Here is a 20,541-nt window from a genome sequence, read left to right as displayed (position 1 = left end):
CTTTCCAACACACTTTCACCTTTCAGCAGGACAATTACCTAAAACACAAGGCCAAATATACACGAGTTGCTTACCAAGACGACATTGAATGTTCCTGTGTGACCTACAGTACCAGTCAAAAGTTTGGACAGACCTACTCATTCAAGGGTTTTCTTTTTTTCACTATTTTCTACATTATAGAATAATAGTGAAGACATATAAACTATGAAATAACACATGGAATCATGTAGTAACCAAAAAAAAAGTGTTAAATAAATCAAAAAAGATTTTAGATTCTTCAAAGTAGCTACCCTTTGCCTTGATGACAGCTTTGCACACTCTTGGTGTTCTCTCAACCAGCTTCATGAGGTAGTCACCTGGAATGCATTTCAATTAACAGGTGTGCCTTGTTAAAAGTTCATTTGTGGAATTGGCACAGTATACAGAAGATAGCCCTATTTGGTAAAATACCAAGTCCATATTATGGCAAGAACAGCTCACATAAGCAAAGAGAAATGACAGTAAATCATTATTACAGGGTAAGCATTTCCCATCCTGCCTACCCTGACTCCACATCACCGCTGGTTAACCAGTAACTGTGTGTTGTTACTGTGTAAACTGTTGACTGTGGTATTGACTTTGAAGGACCAGGTCAGAATTATTATGTGGATGGAGTTCTCACAAACATCACTAAATATTCCTCCATGTGAAATCTAAGTCTTTTAAAATGGGGTCCATCACATTTTAGGTGAACCTTTTTTGTAATGTTTTTACATTTTAAAAAGTGTGTAAGCATGCATAGGCAAAGGTGTGTGTGTGTGTGTGTGTGTGTGTGTGTGTGCACCCTTTCAGGAAGAGCAAATAACTGTCATCTGAAGTTCATCTGTTTTTGTTCCCCATCTTCTCTGAATGATACAATACATCTGTCCTAACAATCCCAAATTACTTCAAACACTTATTTTCTCCACCCATGTACAGTAGACAGTTTGCTTGTATTATTGTAAAATACTTTGTTTTTACTGTAATGTTAGAATGTGAACTCATGGATAAGGATATTCTGGAAGTACTCTTTTTTTTTTTTTGTTTTACTTCAGTCTCTCAAAAGACTAATTTTAAAAACATGTTATGATTTACCAATGTATGTTTTTTGTTTTCATTCTGTTAATGCTGCAACAAGTTGGTCTTCTGGGAAAATAAAGATGTATCGAATTGGAATTGAAGCAGTGCTTTTATTACCTGTAATCAGACCTGTACTTTTTTATTTGTTATATTCTGAAACACATTTCGCTTTAATTTTCTATGTGATCAGGTTCCCATTCCCGGTCAGTGTGTGCCGCTCTGCAGTATGCTTGTGATCACATGCAGTGTGTGTCACCTCACCACTTTGATGTTTGTGTGTTTGATCCAGGCTGCTTCTGTCACTTTTCATCTGTGTGAGTCTGATGCAGTCATTGAAGTGACACAAATTGCCTGTATCTTTATCACTCTGTGGTTTTTAGTCAATGTTCTGATAGCAGCAATGTGTTATAAATATCTTTCATGCCAGAATCAATCCTACTCTATTTCAATCACATATATTTATAATTATCTAACTATAGAATATCATCAAATGTAGGGACAAGCTGATCCCCAACAATATTATTACAAATAACTACACTGTCTGATTTTAAAAAAACAAGAAAGAAACAACTGGGTCACTCCTTGACAAACACAATCACGACAATAAGTATCATAACAGACTAACCCGGAGAAGCATGTAAGTGTTGTTGAAACACGTTTGTGTGGAAATGTACTCTGTTTATATATTAATAATAATGTATGAGCACAGACATTACACTGATAAAGGGTATTGAAAGGCCCGGATACCATACTGATAAGTTATCGTCGCTCACAGCGACTTTATGTTTAGATGCGCAAACTAAGGTATGAGATAGGATAACTAATAACCGCCAATCTATTGACCTAGCATTGATTGAGCAATGGCCAAGAAGTAGGGAATGGTTTTATTCAAAACTGACACATGATAGCCAGATCTCTTTGTCAAGTGGGAGTAGGATAAAGTACAATGACTAAAGCAGAAACATAATTGGCTTCCAGGCAACATAACAAAATCAAAACATGATTATCACTGTTGTTACAATGGTTACTAGCAGCATGCCTGCAGTATGCTACCTACCATTCACCCCTACTAATACATATTGTGATATAGTGAATCATTGGTTTATCAAGCCATATTGTATAGTTTTGCTCGTTGATTGCTTGAGCAGGAAAAGTAAGTGATATTGGCTGGGTTGAGTTGACCCTCTTACTGCAGTGCCACACTCAGGACTGACCGTATACTGCAAAACAAGGAGAACACAAGCATTTATTTTTCTGAACATTAAATTCAACTTCTCACAGAGACAAACAGTACTAAGGTGAAAGTTACCAGTCTCCTGTCTGCATGAGTTGGATGGCGTCGTTGACCTGGGCCAGGGTCATGTTGTGGGTGACAAACTCATCCAGCTTCACCTTCTTCTCCAGGTACTCATTCACCAGCTTGGGCACACCATCCTTACTCTTAAAACCTGGTGTGTGCACGCACACACACACAGACACACATTTAGAAATATATCACACACACTCAAATACATGCATAATGTTTGACAGTTGATTGATAGGTGGCACACCTCCAAACAGAGATCCTTTCCAGGTGCGGCCAGCTATGAGCTGAATGGGTCTGGCAGCAAAATCATCCATGTCAGTCCATCCGACCAGCACACTTACTCCCCATCCCTTAACACACGACTCCAAAGCACTCCTCTAAAGAGAGGAAGGAATAGATAGAGAATTATAGATCTATACCACTTGACTCAATCAAGACATCACACGCACACACTTATCTCAACATCATACAAACACACAATCTAAACCCACCATTACGGCCACATTCCCCACACATTCCAGGGAAAAGTCCACTCCTCCGTTGGTCATCTCATGCAGCACTTGACTGATGGGTTTGTTGTGGTCCTTGGGGTTGACAAACTCTGTGGCACCGAAGATCTTGGCCTTCTCATATTTGGTTGGGTTAATATCAATGGCGATGATCCTCTTGGCCCCAGCGTTTTTGCAGCCCATGACCGCTGCCAACCCCACAGCTCCCAGGCCAAACACAGCACATGTAGACCCTGGCTCCACCTGGGGGAAAGGTGTCCTATGCATCAACACTTTAGTATATGAAGACATCACTACAACTAAACCTGTTAGTTACAATTAACACACCTTGGCTGTGTTAAGGGCTGCGCCATATCCGGTGGCGACTCCACAGCCAAGGAGACAGACCTTGTCGAGAGGGGCTGAGGGATGGATCTTGGCCACGGCGATCTCATTGACCACAGTGTATTCTGAGAAAGTGCTGGTCCCCATGAACTGCAGCACCTTCTTCCCCTTACAAGTGAACCGGGTGTCTGACTCTGACATCACATCATACCTATCACTGGCCCTGGTGGGATTGGCTCATGTTCAGTGCAAGAATAACACACAAAAGTTATATTAAAAAAAAAAAAAAAGGTATTGTGAAAGTTTCTCAAGACTAGGCTAGTAATGGGACCTCACCAGCCCTTCTCACACAGGTTGGTCTTTGGGCTCTTGCAGAACCGGCACTGGCCACATTGGGAGATGAACAGAGGGATGACTTTATCACCTAACAGGAGGAGAGGCAGAGTACACAGCTTTTTCGTACATGCTGTTATTTGTATCCAATTTGAAAATACAGGTTTACTAGCTATATTTCCAACCTGGATTGAACTTGGTCACTTCCGACCCCACACTCTCGACAATCCCAGCCCCTTCGTGACCCAGGACACAAGGGAAGCCATCCTTGTGTTTCCCCTCAAACAGGTGGTACAGGTCAGTGTGACACACACCCGTGGCCACTATCTACACTCAACAGGACAAAAACAAAGAGGTATGAATTTTGAGAAGTGTTCTAAAAATATGCTAATGTGAGTGTCAGAAGTGTTTCTGTATGCTCATGTTTATTTATGTGTGGCACGTTGTGTGTATTCATGTGTATTTATGTGTACTGGACCCATGGCATGTTATGTGTATTTATGTGTACTGGACCCATGGAACGTTATGTGTATTCATGTGTGCTGTGTGTCCTCAGCAGTGCCCTCATACTTGGCCAGGGTAATATCAATGGCGATGATCAACACTTGATCATTGCCTTCTATGCGCTGCATAAATGAGAGCTTGTGTGTGTATTTGCATTAATTGTAGCCTCTCTCACCTTGATGCGAATCTCATGTGCCTGGGGAGGAGCCACCTCAATTTCCTCCATCACCAGGGGTTTGCTTGGCTCCCATGCCACTGCAGCGCGGCATTTAATCACCTATAAAACACAACACGACCCAAAACAGGTCCAGTGGTGTAAAGTACTTACATAAAAATGATTTAAAGTACTACTCAAGTCGTTTTATGTACATTAATATTTATCTTTTTGACAACTTTAACTTTTACTTCACTACATTAGTGAATTTGGCTATTTCAGCCACACCCGTTGCTGACAGGTGTATAAAATCGAGCACACAGCCATGCAATCTCCATAGACAAACATTGGCAGTATAATGGCTTTACTGAAGAGCTCAGTGACTTTCAATGTGGCACCGCCATAGGATGACACCTTTCCAACAAGTCAGTTCATCAAATTTCTGCTCTACTAGAGCTGCCCTGGTCAACTGTAAGTGCTGTTAAGTGAAAACATCTAACAAGTGGTAGGCTAAGCTCACAGAACAGGACTGAAGCGCATAGCCCGTAAAAATTGTCTGTCCTTGGTTGCAACACTCACTGCCATGGTCCAAACTGCCTCTGGAAGCAAAGTCAGCACTGTGAGCCAGGCCTAATCGCCAAACATCAGTACCCAACCTCACTAATGCTCTTGTGGTTGAATGGAAGCAAGTCTTAGCAGCAATGTTCCAAAATTCAGTGGAAAGCCTTACCAGAAGAGTGGAGGCTGTTATAGCAGCAAAGGGGGGACCAACTTAATATTAATGCCCATGATTTTAGAATGAGATGCTCGACAAGTTGGTGTTCACATACTTTTGGTTATGTTGTGTAATTCAGCGAAGGGCTTCATTTCAGTCTTTATATACTTCATTGTTTACAGTACAATCTGATTCATTCAACTGTTGAGCAACTGAAACCCTATATAAATATTTATCTTTTAGTCCATTGGCTTTATCCCAGATGCACTCTCTGCCAAAGTCAATGGTTGTGCAAAAACAATTTGGATAGTTTCAGAGAGACTCTCCCCAAAAAACATATTATGCTTCACATTAGGCATGGAGTTTACAGTGTGTGTGTTTGTGCGTGAGCAAGTGTGAGGGAGTGAGTGACCGCAGTTGCCAGGTTTCAAGACCATTCCAGTTATTGTGTAATTCCAAAATGATATTTATCCCAAACAAGAGGTTGTTATTCTGCAGGACAAACCTCTGATGAACTTGAAAATAACTTACTAGAGAGCTATAGTAAGCCCAGCGTTGGGAAGTTAATCATTGTTTTTTAACGTTATATTGTAATCTAATTACAGATACTTTTGAAAAACTAGATGATTACTTCTTGGATTATATTTCTTAAGTTTTCGCAATGCCGTTCAATTCAGCATTGAAAAAAGTTGCACGTTTAAGTTTGTTCCACCTGAGTAATCTCATCACAAGTCAGAGAGCACTATGATGACACACCAAATGCGTTTGATGGATTATTTTTGTCTTATTCTGATGCCTTTTAAGGGGAAATTAATGCAAAGGTAACTGAAAGCAATCCAATTAGTTTGGATAATCCAAAAATTGCGTTACTGCCACCACTCACAGTCATTTTCGAAAGTACACACTCAACCTTAATCAAATCGTACCAAAACACTTTAAATCACAGATTGTGCATCATCACATGTCAGTTCAATATCAGGTAGAGGCTTGATCAACTAATTCAAATGCAGAGGATTCTCTATTGTTACATCTTTACACATGCATATCTCTCAATAACAATCACTTGGTAGGAAGACAAATGTATGTGTACAGCTGTATGTGTACTGTACATGAACCCAAATACAAAATAAATAAGTGAGAAAAGTTTCAGTAGATATATTAATAAAAACATATATACAGATGTGTATTTGAGAAAGAGAGGGGTGAAGACAGAGATACATACTTTTCCTGCAGTTGCCATCTTCTATCAACCTAAGGAGTTTGGATGAGAAGAGCAATATATTTCAGCTTAGAGTTAGAGGGAGAGAGTGTGACAGAGGGATGGTTTGGACAACCTTTAAATACTCCAGCCATCCAGACTAGAGGCTAACATTCAAAAAGGGAGGGACCTTTTATTGCAAGGCTAGATATCCTTACACTGATACAAGTGGCATGAAATTGGATATCACAACTGCCGGTTCGTTCAACGTAGATTACAACTAACACTGCACAGTTATTGTTTGTAGCTAACATAACTGCATGTAATATAGATAAGTCACCGAGATGAGTCAATCATGTGATTCATCTGTTTGTAATGACCTTTGATATAACCTGTGAATTTTGGCTTTATGATTAAATGCAATATAGTGTTAACTAGAAACTAGATTGAACAGTCTGTGTGGGATAGGCTCTTCTGGGAGATAGTGTTGTCTCGTTCTTCTCGAACACTGTGGAGACTTATTCTCTTCGATATCTTCGGCGTCCTGGAAAAACCTTGTATCTCATTGTTTGGCGATTTTGTTTTTTTCACATACATTGAAAGTAGTCATTCCCCTCAATATTCAGTGAATGAATGAATTACATTTTATTTTTGTGTCAAATTGCCAGTTGGCAACCCATCCCTTACGGGATTAATTGATACATAAACATTACAATGATTCACAGTGATAATTTAGTGACAATTCCTCCGGTGTTTTACGGAGAATGAAAAATAAATCAATACATAATAGTAGATAAGGTTATCCAAGAAATAATAACAACCTAGAGCAGTAAAATAATACAAATAAATACAGATAAATTAAACTGAAGTTGTGAAGGTTTCATGACTCTAGGTCTAATACAAGTCACGCAAAATACCTTGTGATGTCCCATTAATAGAATAAAGCGTTGTTCATAAAAAAGTTATTTTTTTAAATACAGGGTTTCCTCAAGGACGACAATAGGCAGCCTTTGCCTGTGGCTCAGATAGTTGCATGTTAGGTAATATTACACAGGTGATTTCAGGACTCAAAACATGTTACTCAAAACAAACAATCTGAAAATGATTGAGTGAGAAAAGAGTATATTATTTTTTTAAAGCTAGATTATGTAAATATGTATCAGCTTTCTGTGCTGATGAACTGCTGATATGGCAATGTCTCACAGCACTTTTTAATTAGACCTTGTTTGCTCTGGGTTTACAGAATAAAGAACATAATATTGAATAGCTTCCCGTCTTTGTTGCCAGTACCTTAGTGGATAGGTGAAAGGACTACTATGTTGAATAGCCATTTTAGCAGCAACACTTAGGCATTATTACACATTGTAAAAAGGGTTATGTAATTACAGCGTAGGCACATATATTGTTACATAACTACTTTCAGGTATTACATCGGTTTGCAGCATGCACAATTTAAAATACAACTTTCAAATATAAACTCATACGAATTTGAGTTTTACAATTTTATTGCAAATGGAAATTTCTACATTTTGGATTTTTGTTTTATTGGTTATGCAAATGTTTTATAATGCTTCTCAATTAACTTCAGAAGTTATGCCCTACTGTTCTGATAAAATGGTAATTAGAGACGTAACATCTGTAAGCTGTCTGCTGTATCTGTGGTTACCTTCAAAATAAAGGGACATTTGAATCCCAGACAACGTAGGTGCTCAGTATTGTCTAGTAGATAATTGTAGCTCTTATTGTAAAGATAAAGAACAATCAATTTATGTTGACTTAGGGACATATAAAGGGCAGAAATGTATATGAAAGAGTTTTAATTACATCATACATTATCTTTTAGAGGCCAATCGAAACAGTAAGCAAACACAAAAGCAAATTATATTGTCAACTTTTATTCATCAGTCTTTGAGAGTTATTTTTACATCTTGCTCCTGTGGCGGCCATGTTGGATAGAGTTGTCCTTCATGGCGTCCTCTACTAGGACCTGGTGGTAGGTGAGCAGGGGCTGCAGGTCAGCCACCGAGGACTCCACCGTGCAAAGCAGTCTACTCAGCTTGTCATTCTCTTTCAGAAACTCGGCAGAGCGGTTCCGCTCCACGTCAAACTGGGCCTGCATCTCAGATAGCTGAAAAAGAGAACCACTAGACATTAGGCTTTGTAGCTCAGGGCTCAATGGAGGCCCACATGCATAGCTTCCCTTTTATTATTATTATGATTTTAAAAAATGAATTAGGCATGAGAGATAAGACTCACTTGAATTAAACAAGCATCCATCTTACCTGCATTTTCATCTCTCTCTGCCTCCGCCTCCAGATCTCCAGGTGCTCTTCAAGGGCTTGAACTTGGCATGTGTCCAGGCTGTGCTGTCTGTTGTTCAAGAGGCCGGCGGCCATCACCTGCATGCTCTCTGTCTCCCTCTTCATGTCGGCCTTCAGCCTCTTCACAATATCCCTCTGTCCCCCCAGCGTCTTCTGCCACCTCCACAGCAACGTCTCTAGGCAGGAGTGCTGGTCCTGGGCTCCCTTCTCTGGTTCTAGTTCTGGGTTCCTTTGGGACTTCCTTTGGGCCTGCATTTGTGGATCTGGGTGCATTGCCTGACACTGGTTTACGCACTCTGAGTTAAGGGTGTTTGCAGGCTTCCTCTCCTCTTCTTCTTCCTCCTCATCCTTCATCCCAGCCCATCCACCCCAGCTTATCTTGCGTAGCAGTATGGTGCTAAACTCCTGCACCTTCCCCCTCATCCGCTCCACCATGCCGCCCATCTCCTGGTTGGTCTCCATCTCTTGGTGGACAGTGTTCCAGCTTTCCTTGGCGTCTTGCTCCTGCTGCTGCCTCAGCTCCTCTGACTTCTGCTCGGCCCTCTCCAGACGCTCCACCAGCCTCGATACTTGGTCCTTCTCTCTCTGAAGCTCCTCCTGAAGCTGCTGGACGGAGACCTGGTAGGATCTCATGGGGTCTAATAATAGGGAGGGTGATGCTGTTGTCTGCAGCTGGAGGCCCTCTAAGGCCTGGTGCAGGTCGGAGTGGAGCTTCATGGTGCGCTGCAGCCGGGGCCTGCTCTGATTGTAGCCCATGCCTTCAGCAGCATCAGCAACCATCTAAAAGAGAAGTAAGCGCAAGTATGTAAAGCTGGCATAACTCCTTAATAAACAGTGTTAAGGTCAATGAAGAATAAACAGATACATCAATTTTACCTCATCTTGTTTGCCCGGCTTTTCCGTGCTTCATGAAATAAAGAAGAAATGGTCAACAAGGAATCATTATCAACTTAAATTTGGGGGTTTCGATTCCGGTCCCCAGAAATCATAAATGTTTTCGTGATTCAATAAATCAACTAATCATCAAGCTCTTGGGTAGAAATCTTTTAACACAGCCTTTCATTATCAATTTACAGACCTCCGCTCTGCAAACTGATTGGCTGCTTTCTTCTGCTCGGTTTTGACTGTCTCAATCAAACTGTCGGTCATCTGCCTGTGGTCTCCCAACAAACAGGTAAGGGAGGACACTACACATACACACACACACCACATACACACGCACTGCTGAAACAGGCCTTTTTGGAGCAAATTCTAGGATCTTCCCCAAGAAACAGATTGGGAAACATTGCACCAAATTATAAAACACACATTTTAGATGAAGATGAGTGCCATTGTTACCTTCATGGTGCAGCCGCTCCTCTTGGGCCCTCCAGTGGCTCTGGGCTGTGGAGAAAGTGTCCTGCAGGTCCTTCTGTCTCTGCTGGCACTTAGACAACTCAATCTCCAGGCCCTGGACAGCTTCCAGCAGCACAGCCCGCTCTACACGCTGGGCCTCCTGGGCTTTGCAGAGCTGCTGGTCCCCCTGCGGCCGAAAGCACAGTTCAACACATGATGAACATAGTTCAGCCTTCAACACCAAAGTACCCTCCAAGCTCATCATTAAGCTCGGGGCCCTGGGTCTGAACCCCACCCTGTGCAACTGGGTACTCGACTTCCCGACAGGCCACCAGGTGGTCAAGGTAGGAAACAACACCTCCACTTCGCTGATCCTCAACACAGGGGCCCCAGAAGGGTCCGTGCTCAGCCGCCTCCTGTGCTCCCTGTTCACCCATGGTTGTGTGGCCATACACGCCTCCAACTCAATAATCCAGTTTACAGACGACACAACAGTAGTAGGCCTGATTACCAACAATGATGAGGCAGCCTACAGGGAGGAGGTGAGGTCCCTGGCAGAGTGGTGCCAGGAAAATAACCTCCTGTCAACATCAACAAAAAGAAGATGATCGTGGACTTCAGGAAACAGCAGAGGAAGCACGCCTCTATCCATATCAACGGGACCGCAGTGGAGAAGGTGGAAAGCTTCAAATTCCTCAGGGTACACATCACTGACAATCTGAAATGGTCTACCCACACAGACAGTGTGGTGAAGAATGTGCAACAGTGCCTCTTCAACCTCAGGAGGCTGAAGAAATTGGCTTGGCCCCTAAGACCCTCACAAACTTTTAAAGATGCACAATTGAGAGCATCCTGTCAGGCTATGACCACATGGTACGGCAACTGCACCGCCCGCAACTGCAGAGGGTGCTGCGGTCTGCCCAACGCATCACCGGGGGCACTCTTGCTGCCCTCCGGGACACCTACAGAATCCGATGTCACAGAAAAGCCAAAAAGATCATCAAGGACATCAAACACCCAAACCACAGCCTGTTCACCCAGCTACCGTCCAGAAGGCGAGGTCAGCAGAGTTGCATCAAATCTGGGACAGAGAGACTGAAAAACAGCTTCTATCTCAAGACCATCAGACTGTTAAATAGCCATCACTAGCCGGCTACAACCCGGTTACTCAACCTTGCATCTTAGAGGCTGCTGCCCCATATACAGTGGGGCAAAAAAGTATTTAGTCAGTCACCAATTGTGCAAGTTCTCCCACTTAAAAAGATGAGAGAGGCCTGTAATTTTCATCATAGGTACATTTCAACTATGACAGACAAAATGAGAAAGAAAATCCTGAAAATCACATTGTAGGATTTTTAATGAATTGAATTGCAAATTATGGTGGAAGATAAGTATTTGGTCACCTACAAACAAGATTTCTGGCTCTCACAGACCTGTAACTTATTATTTAAGAGGATCCTCTCTCCTCTGTACTCGTTACCTGTATTAATGGCACCTGTTTGAACTTGTTATCAGTACAAAAGACACCTGTCCACAACCTCAAACAGTCACACTCCAAACTCCACTATGGCCAAGACCAAAGAGCTGTCAAAGGACACTAGAAACAAAATTGTAGACCTGCACCAGCCTGGGAAGACTGAATCTGCAATAGGTAAGCAGCTTGGTTTGAAGAAATCAACTTTGGGAGCAATTATTAGGAAATGGAAGACATACAAGACGACTGATAATCTCCCTTGATCTGGGGCTCCACGCAAGATCTCACCCCGTGGGGTCAAAATGATCACAAGAACGGTGAGCAAAAATCCCAGAACCACACGGGGGACCTAGTGAATGACCTGCTGAGAGCTGGGACCAAAGTAACAAAGCCTACCATCAGTAACACACTACGCCGCCAGGGACTCAAATCCTGCAGTGCCAGATGTGTCCCCCTGCTTAAGCCAGTACATGTCCAGGCCCGTCTGAAGTTTGCTAGAGAGCATTTGGATGATCCAGAAGAAGATTGGGAGAATGTCATATGGTCAGATGAAACCAAAATATAACTTTTTGGTAAAAACTCAACTCGTCGTGTTTGGAGGACAAAGAATGCTGAGTTGCATCCAAAGAACACCATACCTACTGTGAAGCATGGGGGTGGAAACATCATGCTTTGGGGCTGTTTTCTGCAAAGGGACCAGGACGACTGATCCGTGTAAAGGAAAGAATGAATGGGGCCATGTATCGTGAGATTTTGAGTGAAAACCTCCTTCCATCAGCAAGGACATCGAAGATGAAACGTGGCTGGATCTTTCAGCATGACAATGATCCCAAACACACCGCCCGGGCAACGAAGGAGTGGCTTCGTAAGAAGCATTTTAAGGTCCTGGAGTGGCCTAGCCAGTCTCCAGATCTCAACCCCATAGAAAATCTTTGGAGGGAGTTGAAAGTCTGTGTTGCCTAGAAACAGCCCCAAAACATCACTGCTCTAGAGGAGATCTGCATGGAGGAATGGGCCAAAATACCAGCAACAGTGTGTGAAGACTTACAGAAAACGTTTGACCTCTGTCATTGCCAATAAAGGGTATATAACAAAGTATTGAGAAACTTTTGTTATTGACCAAATACTTACTTTCCACCATAATTTGCAAATAAATTCATTAAAAATCCTACAAAGTGATTTTCTGGATTTTTTTTCTCATAGTTGAAGTGTACCTATGATTAAAATTACAGGCCTCTCTCATCTTTTTAAGTGGGAGAACTTGCACAATTGGTGGCTGACTAAATACTTTTTTGCCCCACTGTGCATAGACATGGAATCACTAATCACTTTAATAATGTTTACATACTGCTTTACTCATTTCCTATGTATAAACTGTATTCTATTCTACTGTATTTTAGTCAATGCCACTCCTTCGTTGCTCGTCCTAATATTTATATATTTCTTAATTCCATTCTTTTACTTTTAGATTTGTGTGTATTGTTGCGAATTGTCAGATACTGTTGGAGCTAGGAGAACAAGCATTTCCCTACACCCGCAATAACATCTGCTGTATGCGACCAATAAAATATTACTTGAATATACAATAACTATATGTGACTGAGTTTCAACACAGATCACCTGGTCAGCGTCCCATATGACTGTGTTTGCCCGCTGAGCTAAAGCCTAGATTGTTGATCAAGAGCATAAAGAAGTTGTCAGGTCTCAGGCAAGATATTTTTACAAATTAAGCACTGACCTGCTCTTGCATCATGGTATGGTTAAATGTAGCAGGACCTTCCTGAAACCTCCCTGTTCTGGTCAAGGAATTTTGATTTACATCATAAACAGGTTTATTAAAATTCATTATGATGTCATCAGTTATCATCAGAACAGTATAATGTTATGACCATAGAATTAGAATTAAAATTTTCTATGGCCATGACTTGCTCAACTAGTTTGGTAATTCTGCAGAGGCATACGTGTTGAGAACAGGACACACAGGAATAACATAACAACCCACTTAACCCCAACATTTCTCCAAGGTTTCACCATCATTGTAAAGCCCTAGTTAAGTTATTTCAGGCGATTATTATTTATTTAATGTGATTAGTGATTCCTTTTAAGGTCAAAAAGGTCAAAAAAATCCCCTGATCAACCCTGTTACGTGAATTTAACTATCGTTTTAATATGATGAAACTATTCCTTTCCCCAAAAAAATGTTTTAAAGATTTTTTTTTAAAGAAACATTGAAAATCTTTTAGTCATACCCTAGTGTAAAAGTGGTTGAACTCATACTCTTTTCAACCATTTTCTGGTATTCTGTGGTGGAAAACTGAGTGGGTTGAGCATACCACATCAATCCTGTTACCCATCGATTGACAGGCTAGACTTTTTTTAATTTAAGGCTGATTTAAGATGAAATTGTCAACCCTGTCATGGTCAACCCTGTTATTTTATATGGCACTTACTATTGTCATATTTTTTATTCAACCTCTTGAGATGGTAAAACATGTTATTTATTCATTTTGATTAAGTTTAACATGTGCTTTTTATGACAGAATGTAAAGATTTGGTCAAACAAAACTTTTTACCCAGTTACACTACTCAAAAAGGCACCCAATTGGTGGAACGACCCTCATACTCATACAGTAGTAAAACATTAACACTTAGTGTACAATTAGTGCCAAAAAGATTGAGAAAAAAAACCTTTACATTGGTTACAAATTTCTCAAACATCATCCACCTTGTAATTTACCCAACATTTCAACATAAACAGAATAATTATATTCTCATTTGTAAACAAAGATCACTCATCCCTTTAACAAACTGATCACAGACATACCTACAGTGAATCTGATGCAATGTCAATTCAATCCAATAAATTCACTCTCAATTCACTCGCTCCGTTTGCAGATTCACATCTTGCTTTGCTTTGTGACCAAACACTCTTAAAAACCTACTTTGTAAGACATTCCACTTTTTTTTTTGCATATACAGTGCCTTTGGAAAGTATTCAGACCCCTTGACTTTTTCCACATTTTGATACGCTACAGCCTTATTCTGTCATGTGCCTTTTACTGAGGAGTGGCTTCTGCCTGGCCACTCTTCCATAAAGGCCTGACTGGTGGAGTGCTGCAGAGATGGGAGAACTTTCCAGAAGGACAACAATCTCCAAAGGTGAACGCTAGAGCTCTGTCAAAGTGACCATCAGGTTCTTGGTCACCTCCCTGACCAAGGCCCTTCTCCCCCGATTGCTCAGTTTGGCCGGGAGGCCAGCTCTAGGAAGAGCCTTGATGGTTCCAAACTTCTTCCATTTAAGAATGATGGAGGGCACTGTGTTCTTGGGGACCTTCACTGATGGCAAATTATTTTGGTACCCTTCCCCAGATCTGTGCCTCGACACGATCCTGTCTCGGCGCTCTACGGACAATTCCTTCAACCTCATGGCTTGGTTTTTGCTGTGACATGCACTGTCAATTGTGAGACCCTTTATAGACAGTTGTGTGCCTTTCCAAATCATGTCCAATCATTTGAATGTACCACAGGTGGACCCCAATCAAGTTGTAGAAACATCTCAAGGATGATCACCTGAGCTCAATTTTGAGTCTCATAGCAAAGGGTCTGAATATTTATGTAAATAAGCTATTTCTGTTTTCTATTATTAATAAATGTGGTAAAATTTCTAAAAGCCTGTTTTCATTTTGTCACAATGGGGTATTGTGTGTAGATTGCCGAGGATTTAAAAAAATAATACATTTTAAAATACAGCTGTAACGTAACAAAATTTGGAAAAGGTCAAGGGGTTTGAATACTTTCCAAAAGCACTGTAAACATGGAACATGCCAAACACCAAAAAGCATTCCACAAGGACTACGGTATTTTAGTTGGCAGCACAAGATTATAAAATTACTTTTATTCTACAGTCGATGAATCCTGGTAGAGATTGGCCCCAGCAAAGATCTAGGATCAGGTTTCCCTAACCTTAACTATTTGGTAGCAAAGGCTACTTTGGATCGGCACTTATGGACAACAATAATTTACCAGTGTGGACTACATCCCTGGCTCTTGCACTCAACTAATAGTGTTGCTGAATATTTTCCTAGGAGTATATGTGATGTATATCTAATACTCCACAAGTTAAACAATGATTCTCATGCAGTGAACACTGGGCATGCTTTGCAGTGCACCGGGTTACAGTAGTATAAGTAGATACTGTAAGCTATCATCCATTCTGATGTGTTTGATGTTGAATATTTAGACACCAATGACAGAAAAAAGTCATCCCCCATTATCTTCAAACTGTATGATAGTAGCCATATCTAACAAAAGCAGTGATTTAGTCAGTTTCAACTTTGCAATTTGATATAGACTTTCCCACATGAATTGACAATGAAAAACCATCAAGAAAGGTATTTGTTAGCCTTACAGCACCACCTTCTGGTTACATTTGGAGTGATTTTCAGAATGATATACCACTCATTAACAAGGGTATGATTCCTGACAATGTACAGTGCATTTGGAAAGTATTCAGACCCCATTACTTTTTCCACATTTTGTTACAGCCTTACACTAACATGTATTAAATCGTTTTTTCCCCTCATCAATCTACACACAATACCCCATAATGACAGAGCAAAAACAGGTTTTTTGAAGTGTTTGCAAATTTATAAAAAATAAATTTAAAAAGCTGAAATATCACATTTACATAAGTATTCAGACCCTTTACTCATATTTCGATGAAGCACCTTTGGAAGCGCTCATGGCTCGGTTTTTGCTCTGAGATGCACTGTCAACTGTGGGACCTTATATAGACAGGTGTGTGTGTGCCTTTCCAAATCACCACAGGTGGACTCCAATCAAGTTGTAGAAAATTCTCAAGGATGATCAATCGAAACAGGATGCACCTGAGCTCAATTTCAAGTCTCATAGCAAAGGGTCTGAATACTTATTTACATAAGGTGTTTCTGTTTTTTAAACCAGTTTTTGCTATGTCATTATGGGGATTGTGCGTAGATGTATTAAATAAATACAAATTCTCATCAATTTTAGAAAAAGGCTGTAAAGTAACAAAATGGTGGAAAAAGTCAAGGGGTCTGAATACTTCCGAATGCACTGTACAATTCTCATTCAAAAGGATAGGCTTGAGATAATGTAGAGATAGGCTTGATATAAGTGCAAGTTAAACATCCATGATTGTCATGAGCACACATTTCTCCTTCACTTTGAGGTTACATGCATGTCAAAGGGAGATGTTTGAATGCATTTTAAAAGTAGGGGGACAACTTCAGTTACTATAGAACCTAATAAACCAGTCAGTGATATGCGTTCCAGTCCAAACACTTAAATGACACACCCTCGTCCACTTACCCTCGCCGTATGCCCTTGGGGGAATCCCCGTCGCCATCTTGGCGGGTGGTCGAAATCTATTTTTGTTTGGTTATCTTTTGGAAATTGTAGAAATAAAACATTTCCCTTCACAAGTTCCAGCTAGGCAGGCTAACGTTAGTTAGCTAATTCATTTGCTAGCTATTATACAGTAGGCGTATATTAATAATTATATATTTAATATAAGTAGACATGCACTCATAATTGAATGTAGTGCATATAAAGCACCGACAAGCCACCGGTGGCTGAAAACACAATCATCGTGGCACGAAGGAGTAAAGAATTTCCGGCCAAGCGGGGTCCATTTAAAAATCATTCCTTCCTCCCTCGCCCTGCAAGTGTATACTCGTCAGACGTCATGATAACGTCATCAGAAGTGTCCACTTAATTTGAGGGCTGAGGGGGATAGGGTGTGTCTTTTAAGTATTTGGACCGAAAGCTTTGTCCTTTTGAGGTGTTAGAATGTTGCTCCCAATTCGCCTTAAAAACGTGCAATCTGTAAGATGTCCTGATGGTCATTGGTAATTAAAACTAATGCAGCAGCAAAAGACCTGGTGATTTTTTAAATAGTTGCTAACGACTAAAGGACCTTTTACTTCATTCCAATGTTTATAACGAAATGGCATGTAACATCAAATGTGGAGGTAAGTAATGTTGCTCTCACTACAAATATACTGTATCATAGAAATTATTATGAGCTGCTGATGTGTAAATCTCATAGAAAGAATATGGTCTAAGGCTACAGGTTAATTTCCCCCCACACATAATATAATTCCCTGAACACCATAGATATCATTTTACAGATTGCACCTTTAGAAATGCTACTTGAAGCAATCTGCATCAAAATGCTCCTGACAGACTTTCTTTCCTTGATTGCTATCACTCATGATCAAATTCTCATAACACTTGAAAATGATAGATACCAGTTAATCTGTGAGACAAAACTAGTTAAAGGTAGAGTCAGCTATATGATGTAGATGCACAAAGTAAACAGTATAGAGGGTCCATTTCTGCAACAACTAAGAGTTGGAGCGTGAGGCTAAAGTTTGCTGTTTTTGTCCAGTGGCTACCATATTGTAAGATCTCGACGCGAAACCGTGTACATGCGCAGGATACTGTATGTGATTTGCATCTTGCTCATCACACTATCTGCAGCGCTTCTAGTGCAATGTCATTTCGCTGACTCTACCTTTAAGCTATGAGACATATTGCTTTCATTGATTCAGTTCTTTCAAATCAGTACTCACACGTAAGATCAGACATCGCCTTTGAGTATAGGGGTACAGCTAGTGAGCCAAGTGGTCTGATTTTGAGTTAGATTTGTTTTAAAAGCTTGAAACCAGGCAACTGGTAGTTAGAAGCAAGGCCTCCATTTTATTCATCAGCACTCAAATGTTCATCCATATAGTGTACATTGGCCAGTATGAAGCTGAGCATCGAGAAATGCTCAACAAATCTAGGAAGCCTTATTGCAAAAAGAAAAGACAGTGAGGGACTCGCGCTGTAGGTTCACATTTTTAGACACCGGAGCTCCCAACTGCCAATCAAACAGGCCGGAGATCCAGTTACTTATGGATGAAGATGATGACAATGCTCAGAGTCCCCACCAGCCCCAGAGCTTGGATGCCCAGGAACCACAGTAGGACCCAGAAAAAGATGATGATCACAGGCTCCACAATCTTCTCCCCAAAGTACATCTGGGTGAAGCCTGCACTACGCAGGCACTTGTTCAGCTGCCCAAACAGGGTCCCCATCCGCTCGCAGTCGTCCACCTGAGGTCTGGTCGTGAGGTCGTCAATGCTTGGCCACCTTGCCGTAGGGTCACCGGCTGGGAGTGGTCTGGCCCTGGGGTCTCTGGAGCGGCATAACCTGGCTCTGGGGTCAGCGACTGGGTGGGACCTGGTTCCGGGATCACCAGAGGGGCATGACCACCAAGTCCTGGGGTCACCAGGAGGGCCTTGCCACCTAGATCCAAGTGGTCTGCCTCTGGGGTCATCCTGAAAAGACAAGTATGGATTAAGTTTAAATGACACCCCTATTCCCCATACAGTGTGCTGGACTACAATTCCCCAGGATGACATAGGGCTCTGTTCAAAATAAGTAGCTACTCTACATGGAATGTACAGGAGAGGATACCATACCAAGGATAGGCATGTGGTCTTGTTTAGTTTATTAGGATCCCCATTAGCTACTGCACATGCAGCAGCTACTCTTCCTGGGATCCATATACAATGTACAAATACATGAAAGTACAGAACAGTAATAGACAAGAACAATAAGATTTTATATATAGGAAAGACACCAAGAGACAACAAAAATACTACTTACATATACATGTTCATATATACAGTACAGCTAAAGTAGATCTTTAGAAAAAAGGAGGTGCTGTGGGGTGTTTGGTGGTAGTAAATTTCTCCTCAACCATGAAAGACTGTCATGCATGTTGTTGATGTTAGTTCTGTGTGTGCAGTTAAGCACAAGACTTAACTGGCTTGGGGAGGTCTGGTCAGATCCATCTGACAAAGGAAATGTGCTGGTGTGGGAGGAGGACTTTACTGGGTCTGGTTACTGACCTCTTGTGCCGAGTCTGTGAGTTCCAGAGGTTCACTATGAGAAGCAGTGGAACTAACAATGTGAGGGTGTGGTAGGCTACAGTTGTTCTGTTAGATTGTGGAGTCTCTGTGTTGTAGCATTTCTATGACTGCTGACAACTCCTTTTCTAACTCCTCCCTAATGTCAGCTACCTCATTATGCTCTGGACCGCTGCCAGTTTCTTTCTCAGCTCCTCCTTTTCCTGCCTCAGAACTGTCACCTCACCACGAAGCTCATTCACCTCTGCCTCCAGTAGGGAGATACTCCCAAAGGCTTGGTCACTTTGGGAGGCTGGTCACAGGCTTGGTCACTCTCCATGTCTGCTAGGGTGGCTTGGTTACATATGAGGATGGGGGAACTTTTGGAATGAACTGATTTCTCATCAGATCTGTCTTCTGATTGAAGTGTAGCAGTTAGAGTTCCGTTCTCTTTCAAGGTGTCTGCTAGCTCTTTCAGTGATGTCATAAGGCGGTGTAAAATGCTATAAGGTTCTGTGAATAGGACTCTTATCAGAGTATAACTTCATTATGTGCGTTATACTGGTACATGCTGGAGTCAGACTGCCTGTCAGCCTTGAAATGCAACTGTTGGTTGTGCAAGTAGCTAGGTGACAGCACAATCCTTGGCCAAAGCAATACAATAAATGCACTAAATGTAGCTGTCAATGTTCCCTCCCTGATGACCCGAGGTACACAGATCACTGTTGTCATATCTACCTGTTAGCTAGCTATCGAGTTGCTCTCATATCATCATGACTCAAATACATGGCAAGGGATTAGCTAGCTAATAGTAATAATCCGGGCAAGCAAGCACAACATGAAATGTAAATCACCTAGCTAGGCTTAAACTTTTGAGCTGAAGCCACTTGATAAATATTGCGCTGCTCGCATTGCCTAGATAACTAGCTAACTACACCCGCTGGATAGCATTGGTTAACGTTACTAAATATAGACCAATGAGGGTTCATTATAAAACATATTTTAGCTACCTGGAACGTTTTCCTTTCTGTGTAGTTGGGTGGATTATGAGATTGACATCTTATTCGACTCTCTAGCTCCTCAACTCCCACCGGTTGATCATTCACAGTTGGTGGTATGGTCGACATGTTATACACGCCGTTAGAATGATGTTTCAGGAAACAAACAAAACATTCAAGACTGTCAATGGCACTTCCGGACCCCCGCCCACCCTGTGTCACGTGTGTAATAAACCAATCTAACAGCATGGTAAGGGGCGTGTCAACTTCAACTGTCAGATAGTTGAAATGTCAAAATCAAGCAACACTGTTTCTAGAATTAGTACAGTGCTTTT

General features: G+C 41.4%; 3 protein-coding genes across 7 annotated transcripts; all 3 read right to left on the bottom strand.

The window, feature by feature from the left end:
* Window positions 1–1,962: 1,962 nt before the first annotated feature.
* On the bottom strand, window positions 1,963–6,291 carry LOC110497793 (alcohol dehydrogenase 1). Its single transcript, XM_021574161.2, has 9 exons — window positions 6,166–6,291; window positions 4,250–4,351; window positions 3,756–3,897; window positions 3,574–3,661; window positions 3,241–3,460; window positions 2,896–3,156; window positions 2,649–2,781; window positions 2,408–2,546; window positions 1,963–2,318 (listed from the first exon to the last, which is right to left on the bottom strand). Exons 1-9 carry the CDS (start codon window positions 6,181–6,183, stop codon window positions 2,285–2,287), a joined length of 1,137 nt encoding a protein of 378 aa, XP_021429836.1. The 5' UTR covers window positions 6,184–6,291; the 3' UTR covers window positions 1,963–2,284.
* A 1,729-nt stretch (window positions 6,292–8,020) lies between these two features.
* On the bottom strand, window positions 8,021–17,992 carry LOC110497792 (putative uncharacterized protein DDB_G0271606). Of its 5 annotated transcripts, XM_021574159.2 has the most exons (6): window positions 16,621–17,711; window positions 9,801–9,984; window positions 9,541–9,649; window positions 9,339–9,366; window positions 8,424–9,242; window positions 8,021–8,269 (listed from the first exon to the last, which is right to left on the bottom strand). In XM_021574159.2, exons 3-6 carry the CDS (start codon window positions 9,609–9,611, stop codon window positions 8,063–8,065), a joined length of 1,125 nt encoding a protein of 374 aa, XP_021429834.1. In that variant the 5' UTR covers window positions 9,612–9,649; window positions 9,801–9,984; window positions 16,621–17,711; the 3' UTR covers window positions 8,021–8,062. The 5 variants fall into 5 exon arrangements, with proteins under 5 accessions (XP_021429834.1, XP_036810648.1, XP_036810647.1 ...); XM_036954753.1 differs by lacking the exon at window positions 16,621–17,711 and adding an exon at window positions 17,886–17,992 and having other exon boundaries at window positions 9,541–9,984; XM_036954752.1 differs by having other exon boundaries at window positions 9,541–9,984.
* Window positions 17,987–20,408, bottom strand: LOC110497794 (uncharacterized protein FAM241A). Its single transcript, XM_021574162.2, has 2 exons — window positions 20,219–20,408; window positions 17,987–18,635 (listed from the first exon to the last, which is right to left on the bottom strand). Exons 1-2 carry the CDS (start codon window positions 20,333–20,335, stop codon window positions 18,204–18,206), a joined length of 549 nt encoding a protein of 182 aa, XP_021429837.2. The 5' UTR covers window positions 20,336–20,408; the 3' UTR covers window positions 17,987–18,203.
* Window positions 20,409–20,541: the final 133 nt, after the last annotated feature.

This window comes from Oncorhynchus mykiss, chromosome 19 (assembly GCF_013265735.2).
Source record: "Oncorhynchus mykiss isolate Arlee chromosome 19, USDA_OmykA_1.1, whole genome shotgun sequence".
Taxonomy (NCBI): domain Eukaryota; kingdom Metazoa; phylum Chordata; class Actinopteri; order Salmoniformes; family Salmonidae; genus Oncorhynchus; species Oncorhynchus mykiss.
Note: the sequence above shows the minus strand (reverse complement) of the source record. Positions and strands in the feature narration are given on the sequence as shown.

Coding starts and splice junctions, on each gene's coding strand:
- LOC110497793 (XM_021574161.2), bottom strand. Junction 3,461..3,573: donor AACCTGTGTGAGAAGGGCTG/GTGAGGTCCCAT, acceptor CAATCCCACCAG/GGCCAGTGATAGGTATGATG. Junction 2,782..2,895: donor TGGGGAATGTGGCCGTAATG/GTGGGTTTAGAT, acceptor TCCTCTCTTTAG/AGGAGTGCTTTGGAGTCGTG.
- LOC110497792 (XM_036954753.1), bottom strand. CDS start 9,674: ATGTGGTGTGTGTGTGTATGTGTAGTGTCCTCCCTTACCTGTTTGTTG. Junction 9,243..9,338: donor AGCCGGGCAAACAAGATGAG/GTAAAATTGATG, acceptor CTTCTCTTTTAG/ATGGTTGCTGATGCTGCTGA. Junction 8,270..8,423: donor AGAGAGAGATGAAAATGCAG/GTAAGATGGATG, acceptor TCTCTTTTTCAG/CTATCTGAGATGCAGGCCCA.
- LOC110497794 (XM_021574162.2), bottom strand. CDS start 20,335: ATGTCGACCATACCACCAACTGTGAATGATCAACCGGTGGGAGTTGAG. Junction 18,636..20,218: donor CAGAAAGGAAAACGTTCCAG/GTAGCTAAAATA, acceptor TTGTCTTTTCAG/GATGACCCCAGAGGCAGACC.